The sequence below is a fragment of the Lethenteron reissneri genome, chromosome 10 (assembly GCF_015708825.2).
Source record: "Lethenteron reissneri isolate LAM-NWPU_2019-01 chromosome 10, ASM1570882v1, whole genome shotgun sequence".
Lineage (NCBI taxonomy): Eukaryota > Metazoa > Chordata > Hyperoartia > Petromyzontiformes > Petromyzontidae > Lethenteron > Lethenteron reissneri.
This window is the reverse complement of record NC_083788.1, coordinates 11049748-11059000: the sequence shown is the minus strand read 5'-3', so window position 1 is coordinate 11059000 and position 9253 is coordinate 11049748. Positions and strand designations below refer to the sequence as shown.

Genomic DNA, 9253 nt, shown 5'->3' with positions numbered 1-9253 from the left:
GTGAGCGCGCGCCGCCTTTTAAGAGCGCGCTCAGCCAATCGGCGCGCGCTCAGCCTCCGGCACGCGCTCAGCCTCCGGCACGCGCTGAGCCAATCGGCGCGCGCCGCCGCAGCAGCAGCCACGGCTCTCAGCCAATCAGAGAGAGGGAGGGGCAGAGAGGGATGCGAGGCAGGGAAGGAGAGGAGAGAAGCAGGGAGTGAGGAGTGGGGGAGAGGCAGTGGGGAGTGGGGGGGGCAGTGGGGAGTGGGGGGGGGAGGAAGTCGAGAGTGGGGGGGGGGAGGCAGTGGGGGTTGGGGGGGGAGTGTGGGGGAGGCAGTGGGGAGTGGGGGGGGCAGTGGGGAGTGGGAGGGGGGAGGCAGTCGAGAGTGGGGGGGGGAGGCAATGGGGAGTGGGGGGGGGAGGCATTGGGGAGTGGGGGGGAGGCAGTGGGGAGTGGGGGGGGAGGCAGGTGTAGAGTGGGGGGGGGAGTGTGGGGGAGGCAGTGGGGAGTGGGGACAGGCAGTGGGGAGTGGGGGGGGGGAGGCAGTGGGGGTTGGGGGGGGAGTGTGGGGGAGGCAGTGGGGAGTGGGGGGGGGGCAGTGGGGAGTGGGGGGGGGGAGGCAGTCGAGAGTGGGGGGGGGGGAGGCAATGGGGAGTGGGGGGAGGCAGTGGGGAGTGGAGGGGGAGGCAGTGGGGAGTGGGGGGGGAGTGTGGGGGAGGCAGTGGGGAGTGGGGACAGGCAGTGGGGAGTGGGGGGGGGGAGCATTGGGGAGTGGGGGGGGGAGTGTGGGGGAGGCAGTGGGGAGTGGGGGGGGGGAGGCAGTGGGGAGTGGGGGGGGGAGGCAGTGGGGAGTGGGGGGGGGGGGGAGGCAGTGGGGAGTGGGGGGGGGAGTGTGGGGGAGGCAGTGGGGAGTTGGGACAGGCAGTGGGGAGTGGGGGGGGGAGGCAGTGGGGAGTGGGGGGGGGAGGCAGTGGGGAGTGGGGGGGGAGGCAGTGGGGAGTGGGGGGGAGGCAGAGGGGAGTGGGGGGGGAGGCAGTGGGGAGTGGGGGGGGTGTGGGGGAGGCAGTGGGGAGTGGGGGGGGAGTGTGGGGGAGGCAGTGGGGAGTGGGGACAGGCAGTGGGGAGTGGGGGGGGGAGGCAGTGGGGAGTGGGGGGGGAGGCAGTGGGGAGTGGGGGGGGGGGCAGTGGGGAGTGGGGGGGGAGGCAGTGGGGAGTGGGGGGGGAGGCAGTGGGGAGTGGGGGGGGAGTGTGGGGGAGGCAGTGGGGAGTGGGGGGGGGCAGTGGGGAGTGGGGGGGAGGCAGTGGGGAGTTGGGGGAGGCAGGGAGGGGGGGGGGGCAGGGAGGGGGGGACTCGGCCCTCTTTGTCCGGAGAGGAATACGGACCCCCGGAACTTGGTGTGCCCCAGGGTGTGTTAAAAACATCGCAATCCGCTCGGTGGCGGTGATGTCACCATGGCCTCTCGTGCCAAGCTAGGTGCACTTCGAGTGATGAAGGCTCGCTGTTGACAGGGACAAACCCTGGTGCTGTGGTGTTGGCTGGCAGATGCACACAGATGCACACACACCTACCGGATTTAAAAGACGCATCTCCAACTATTGCTTTCAAATGCAAGGGCGGGGGGTCTTGGCCACAAACGATAGCTCAACTATGTGGCTAATCACGTGCAAATTTATAGCAGGCAAATGCTCTTAACGCGTGTTGATTCTAACTGTGGAGGGGAAATCCCGGAGAAAATCCACGGGGAGAACGTGAAAAAACTCCAAATATGCAGGTGTCAGGGTCGGGATTAAACCCACGAACTCCTGTATACTAGGCGAGGTAGTTAACATTTCGCCACCGTGTCGGGAATAATGCAAGGGTTTAGGAAGGTATCGTGGTCCAGCGGTCTGCGCGTTCTTGCCGGAGGTTCCCGGTTCGATTTCAGTGGCCACCCCAGTTATTACTTGCGGGTGAATTGACCGTAAAATAATTAATGCCACGTGCCTGCTGCGTCACAGTGGGACGTTCAAGATCACGTGATCTCATTCGCAAGAGTATTGTGCTGTATAAACCAATGTTGTGCCGTCTTCAGGGTTCGCGTTTGCCAAATTACACCGCAACTTGGATTATTGTGTCCGTCCGTCGTGCATCCAAAAATGGGAGGAGTCGGGCTGGGTGGAGAGGGGAGGGTGGGGAGGGTGGGGAGGGGCTGGGTGGGGAGGGGGGGAGGGGCTGGGTGGGGGGTGGGAGGGGTGGGAGGGAGGGGTGGGGAGGGGCTCGTCACCCCGTGGTGCCCTTATAAAACTCAACGTTTAACCTACTCACGCCGGCTTGTGCCCGCCCTCACAGTCGGGCCTATGTGCGGAATACACCACGCCGCCATTGACCCTGGCCATTGACCGAGCAACCCAACGTTCCTACCAGCTCCCTCCACAGGACAATGTGTAAAACATCATCACGATGCACTGGCGGACAGCCCGTAGATGTGTCCACTGTACATTTCGTCATTTGTTGTTTCCACTTTCCTCTCTGTCTTGCAGTGCCAATATTCTCAAGTAGTGCCCACATCTTCTGACACCACATTTTCATGCCTGTCAACTCCTAACCGGTGCCCTACCTTATTACAGACCAACTCAGACCTTATTGGTCACCCCGTGTCCCTGTATAAATATCAACGTTTATCCTACAAAGTCCCATCATCACAAGGTAGAAACACAAAAATGAACACATTTTTTGTGTGCCCGTATTGAAACGTCTGTACGCCGTATGGACCTGCAAACTCAATTTCGCTGTACAAGAATACGGAGTTAAACCGTACGGGTTGACAGCCGTGCATTTTTTGTTTGGCACCAATCTCTTAATGAAGTCATCGCGAAGCCGTTCTCTAGTTACTTCCATCTTTCCGAACAACAACAACTTTTAATTCTCCTGTTGATGTTGTTGTCGTCGTCCATCCCTAGACACGTGTCCAAATAGTGCCAGTCTCGATTTAAAGCTTTCGTGACTGCAGGGGTTCATCTTCTTGGTTCTTTCGATAAAGTCACGTAGAAGGGAAATAATAAAATAATAACAATAAAACAAAAAATAAAACATAATATTTTTATTATTTTATTATTTCCCTTCTACGTGACTTTACCGAAAGAACCAAGAAGATGAGTGCCAGTCTCCTTCTCATCGCTGCCTGCACACCACCACCATCGTCATCATCATCACGACCTTGTCGTCTAAATCTTCTGCCACGTGCCAATCTCCCACTTCTCTGATGCGACAACGCAGCAGCGGCAACACTGATCGCCCCCTACTCTACTAGTGTCAGGGGGGGGGTGGGGGGAATCGACAAATTTTATTAATTAATTTTATTACCACTCGGTGAAAATAAATTGAAACAAATTCACACAAGCACTCGATAAATTGACTTTTAAATAAAAAAAATTGACCTTTAAAATAAAAAATGTTTTCTCTCGTCGCCCTGGTTACCTTGCGTCACGTGGCAGGAAGTGGCGCGAGAGGCGGAAGTGGTTGACGCGTGGCCGAGTGACGCCTCGTCTCCTCCTCGCTCGCCTCGCTCGCTCGCCTCCCTTCTTCCTCCTCCTCGCTCTCATTAAGCCCAAACTAGAGTCGACAAACTCCCGTCACACGGAGCCGAGCCACTGACTAACGCCGCCACCGCGGTGAGCCTCGCGGCGCCTGTGGAGTGCGGAGAGGAGGCCTTGAGTGGTGCACGCGGGTGGCCCGGGCCAAAGTTGCGTTTTGGCTGCAGTTTCACGGTCAACGTCAGCCGGTCTGGCGGCACCCACCGGCCGATTTAATGAGCTCGATCGACGTTATTGACTTAAATGGGTGCCGGGGAACGCGTTGCTGCCCTCACTCGGTTCAACTTCGCTGCGTTCATCGCTGCGCGTGACACAAAATCCTGAAGCGCGCCGGAGATTCGGGGTCGGAGCTGAGTTACGGTATCTTGGGGTTTATAAGACCCGTTCGAAAAGTAAGACGCACCCCAAACTTGTTGCCGGCTTCAATAAAGATTTGCATAACCTTTTCACGTACACCTATCCGATTATAAGACGCACCCCCCCCCCCCCCAAAAAAAAAACATTTGATTTAAAATAAGGGAGGGGAAATCGCCAATTTTTTTTGGAAGTTTGCGGTGATTAGTTTGGACGCATCATTTCGTACCGTCCTGCAGCAGTCATCAGCGCAGGGTGGCGGTAAGCGTTGTTATAAAGTGCGGAATTTAAAGCACTGTTTAGATCCTATTCGGACGATGCAGTTCAGCGATGGATGATGGGACGATAATATTCGTGGGGGGAGGGGATGGAGGGCGGGCTACCAAAGACTGAAATCACACCCCAGAGGTCGACTACTAAGGGGGAAATCTCGGGTGGCGATGATGACGATGTCGAGACTGTAACAGCGGTCCATGGCAAACGCTTGTTCGTCCGTGCCACAGCTTCAAGATTGCGTAGAACCAAAGGCGATGTGTGTGTGGTGGTGGTTGGTTGGTTGGTTGGCGGTGACGTCACAGTAAATAGTGATGACCCTCACGTTGGTCATGGAACAATGGCGACTCTGCCGTAAGTGCAGCGTTCGCCACGAGGCTGAGTTGTCGTTGGTGTGACCGCTGTCACGAACGTGCGTGTTTGCGGTTGGAGGCAGGCGGCGATCCCATGAGCCGCAAGCGGACCACGCTGCCGGACGCCTTCCGCGCTAAGAGGTCGCGCCCGGCGGTCGAGAGTAGCGGGGACGCCGAGCTGTGGGGAGCCGACGGCGCGGACCTTCCCATCGATGGTACGTACGTACTTCGTGTCTACAGGATGTTGAAACTGCTTTCGCGCACCGTACGTATCCAACCGTGCTAATCGGAGGTGCCGGAGGGGGGGGGGGAGAGAAATAGTGCTGCAATCGGTAGGGTAGGACAATTCCTACCCCTAAACCCTTCTCTAACCCCAGCCCCTATCCCTCTTCTTGAAGCCGATCACTGGCTCACCGACCTCGAGGTGATCAAGTAAACGTTACCGATCAATTTCCCACGATATGAAAGAAAACAGAAAAGTCCTATTTACATTCCAAACGACCAAACCCTATTTGTACCCTTGGGGAAATGTTTGACCATATTTTACCACGATCGTCAGAGTGGGGCTACGTATGGGGAGGCGAGGACCGGTTTCCGGTCCTCGCCTCCCCATGAAGTATGGTCAAAAACAACTCAAATGACTGACACAGCATGGGAAGACCTCGATTCAACAGTGGACTGTCAAAGGGCTGCAAGTTAAATTTATCTCTTAACTTCGCACGATCACAAATACAATGCTGAACAGTACAGGCTGGTGAAAAGTGGGTCCAGGATTGGTCCAGGTATCACCGCTGGTATTCGTCATGTTTGGGATTAAAACTCAGATCGGCAGGTTCTTTGCGCAGTGTGCAAACCATTTTGCCACTGCTTGCCACCCCAGTTGCTTTTTGTGGTCAATAATAATTATGGGTTAATCTATTCACGTGAGTCAATTGTCACAATATTTTTTTTTATTCAACAAAACACTGCTAAGTTTTACCACCTCGTGTGGTTACTGTATCAACGAGTGAAATAAGATGCACCGGGCCCACGGACTGTCTCCGCTTTCCTGCTTCCATAATTGGCGCCGCCGCTTTTAGTCGGAGGCGTCTTCCAACGGACATGGACAGCTGTTGCTGATACAAGAGGCAGCGCGCAATTGACAGTGGATTGATTCACTCGGGACCTCTGTTGGTGATCAGTTCGCCTTGCGGATGCCTCGTAGCTCAGCGACCATCGCTAATGGCCATGCGTTCGATATGCTGGCTGGCTCATTCGCTACGCATTTAGCAATTCACTCGGCTCCATTCTGATGAAGTGTCACGGTTTGGGATCACGAGTTAAAATTCTTTCCCGCCTCGTGCATTCCGTGGGCCAAAAGGAGACATGTGGATACGATTTAGGTAAATCGTTAATACTTCTTCCACGGACAATTAAGCAACATAATTAAAAGTCACGTGCACTCATTCGGGAGAAAATAACAAACCAATACATTTACATAACCGCCCAACTGTGGTGGCCTCGCTGTGGTTCCGCCGACAGAGGTGCCAAACGACACCGAGGCTGCGCTGCGCTACCTGGCCGATCTGTTCCCGCGCAAGCTGTTCGAGGACCGGCTGCCACCCATCGTGCTCCAGCACCAGCTCTACAGTGTGCTGAGCGACCGCACGGCCGCCGACCGCCAGCTGGTGAGACAGACTTCCACAGTGGGAGAATGTGTGACTGTGCTTCACCACGCTCGTCAGTGTAGGGTTGGTGAAGGTACCCGACGTGGGGAATCCACCCCCTGATATGGAAAGGGTTGTTCAGCGACACAAAAATACACAATGTGCACCGTTTTCAAAAGGTACACCGTCTTTTTGTTTGTTCGGCTAAGAGGTTGTCCTGTGAAATGCACGTTACCCACGAACCTGGTTTAGTGATTGACCGGAGCTCGGACTCTAAATGTACATTTCACAAGCACTCGGACACGACCATTGTGGGCTCACCGAGTCGCTCGGCCAGACCGACATTCACTTGATAAAACAGCAAAAGCAGGACCACAGGTATCCATCCCTCTCTCCCCCCACCCCCACATCCTTCATCTCCCCCAATCTTTTCCCCATGCTACTCCACTCCCTCCCTTACAGAACGAGCTGCGCGAGCGCGGGAAGGTTTGCGTGTTTGCGCTGGGCGTGGGCGAGCAGACGTCGGCCGTCGTTTTCCGCGCCGACTTCGAGGAGCGCGTGCGAGCGGCGGTACGAGGACGCCCTTGGGAGGCGGTGGCGGTGCGCTTCCTGGACGAGGTGGTGGGCGCCGCGCAAGGCCCCGCCGTGTCCCGCGCTCGCCTGCTTCACGACCTCTCCTTCCGCGATGCCGACATCACGTGAGCGGTCGTTTTGTCCATTGCGGAATTAAGTGACGAGAGTTTTCGTCGGCTAAAGGTTTTTATTTTATTTTGGTCAACGGTGACTACGAGCGAACGAATATCATGAAGCATGAGGACAGGACTATCCAACAAAGCGTGATTATTAGACGATATGAACTTGTCTGAATGAAGACGCAGACTAAAATAATTTAGTAAACTTATTAGACATTAGCACGCCGAGGATGCCCAAAAATGTTAATTGGCTATGTATGTATATCAACAAGGTTAACGGAGTTCACCAATTGGCTGTCCTATTTATTGGGGGGGGGGGGTTTGTGTGGAGGGTAACTGCCCCTTCCACATTAAATAACAGCGAATTACTTCAGTCAATTGGACTAAGAGAATGACTAATTAAATCAAAATTGAGACTGGACAAAAAATTCCACAGGTTGTCATCAGCCGATTAAATGAACCCGACATCAACAAAGTGCAAACGATCCGCTGCTCACGAACACGAAGGGGGGTGGTGGGATGCCAGGATTCCTATGACCCCCCCCCCCCACTCAGCACTTCACCGTGCCCGTCCCTTTCTCCCCTGCAGGCGGCTCGTGAATGCTGGGCTGCTCACGGTGCGAGATGTGGGCAGCTGGTGGCTTTCCATCCCTGGCCTCGGCAAGTTCATCAAACATCTCACCAGAGGTCAGCACTGGCTCCGCTCGCAGCCACACGACCCGCAACAGCGAAGTCAAGCACAGCAGCTAGGCCAGCTACATCAGCCACAACAGCTGTATCGGCTGTATCAGCTTTACCAGCCACAGTGGCGACAACGGTTACATCAGCCACAGCAGCTGCATTGGCCACAGCAGCTGCATCAGCCACACTGCTTTTTGTGTTTAGTTTGTCCTTCACCGCACCTCCGATTAGCACGGTTGGCTACGTACAGTGCGACATAAGTTCAACATACATACAGCCACAGAAAGCTACAGCAGCCACAGCTCCGTGTCACTCTGTGCGGTGTGGGCGGTGGGCAGGCCGCAAGGCGGTGCTGGCTGCAATCCGCAAGTCACGCTGCGGTGAGCTGCTGCAAGCGGACCTGGAGGCGCGCACCATGCGTACGGCCGGGCAGCTCGGCCTCCCCTACCTCGTGCACGACGCCGTGGGTGCGCAGGCCGTCAAGCGGTCAGTGAGCACCACCATTGACGGTGATCCCTGCCCCATGACCGCTACCCCTTGCCCCCGGCGAGTGACCACTGCACTCCAATATTGTTAAAAGCACCGGTTCAACCTGTCAAACACTGGTAGTAGTTTTGTTTTTTCTCTAACCCTTAACCGTGCGACCCCTAACCCGACCACGAACGCTAAACCCTAGCCCCATCCATTCTCCACGTGCACAATTACACTGCCCATCGGCTACAGCAGCCACACAGGTGATGCTACCTGCAGACTTTACCGTACAATTAAAGGCACGACGCGTATGAAACACGATTTAAGAGAGGGAATTTGCTACTGGTTCCTGTGGCGCGCGCAGGATCGTGACGACGACAGGAGCTCTGCTGCGCGTGGAGAACGAGTGAGGCCGCTGGCGCGTTCCGACACGGTGACCGTCGTCTCGTCGCTCTGCTACAGCTTGGCTCGTGGGAGATGTCGGGGAAAATTCTACGCTTGATTTTGCACAATAACCGCAGAGCCAAGTCGAGAGGAGCACTTAAAACATTCTCGATGTCGGGAATCCTCAAAGGAACTCCACTGGGTTGGCCGGTGCACAGCTTTTTGCGTCTTGGGCTGTGACGCAGCTACCGCCAGAGGCGACACCACGCAACGAGCGTCGTCTGCTTGGGTCTTGGCGCTAACGGCGCAGCGCCGTTATTTTTTTGCCACTTACTCGTGCGCGAGTGAAGCCAAACGGACGGGGAATGAGACACGTGTCTCTCCGGAAAGCACTTTAATGGAGGTGACGGGTTACAATGGCTCCGGGGAATAAAACGTTTGGACGCAACGCAAATGTCCCGAGTCTGGTGCGATTGTTGCGGGCCGCCAAACGAACGGACGCACGATCGCGACGCGCAAAAGGCCTGCAGTCGTTTCACCATCACAACACGGGAATGAGGCTGAACGTGTTTATTTTTTTAAGTAGAAATGCAAAAATGAAATGACGGACACAGGGACTGGACATGCTGCACAGAACCCCAACCAGGGGGTAACAAGAGTTCCGACCGAGTGTAACTGGATGGGAAAAAAGGCTAAACCACATTCAGTGAAAAATGAATGTTTGTAGAAATGTTTATCGTCCGTGCACTAATTTGGCAAACACTGGAGATTTAAACAACACGTTTGTTTACCCAAGTGTTCAACAAAGACAAAAAAACAAACACAAACTACACACGAGTTCACCGC

At 55.4% G+C, this 9253-nt stretch overlaps 1 protein-coding gene across 3 annotated transcripts; it reads left to right on the top strand.

Moving 5' to 3' along the window:
• The first annotated feature begins 3477 nt into the window (after positions 1-3477).
• STK19 (serine/threonine kinase 19) lies at positions 3478-8855 on the top strand. Of its 3 annotated transcripts, none has more exons than XM_061549025.1 (7): positions 3478-3631; positions 4617-4748; positions 6055-6200; positions 6642-6877; positions 7461-7558; positions 7891-8038; positions 8388-8855. In XM_061549025.1, the coding sequence occupies exons 2-7, from the start codon at positions 4628-4630 to the stop codon at positions 8431-8433; spliced, it is 795 nt and encodes a 264-aa protein (XP_061405009.1). In that variant the 5' UTR covers positions 3478-3631; positions 4617-4627; the 3' UTR covers positions 8434-8855. The 3 variants fall into 3 exon arrangements, with proteins under 3 accessions (XP_061405009.1, XP_061405011.1, XP_061405012.1); XM_061549027.1 differs by lacking the exon at positions 3478-3631 and adding an exon at positions 3643-3945; XM_061549028.1 differs by lacking the exon at positions 3478-3631 and adding an exon at positions 3643-3945 and having other exon boundaries at positions 4613-4748.
• Positions 8856-9253: the final 398 nt, after the last annotated feature.

Excerpts from the sequence above, each read along its gene's own strand:
- STK19 (XM_061549025.1), top strand. The coding sequence starts at position 4,628 with ATGAGCCGCAAGCGGACCACGCTGCCGGACGCCTTCCGCGCTAAGAGG. Across the intron at positions 6,201-6,641 it reads CGGCCGCCGACCGCCAGCTG|AACGAGCTGCGCGAGCGCGG; the intron begins GTGAGACAGACT and ends CCTCCCTTACAG. Across the intron at positions 7,559-7,890 it reads CATCAAACATCTCACCAGAG|GCCGCAAGGCGGTGCTGGCT; the intron begins GTCAGCACTGGC and ends GGCGGTGGGCAG.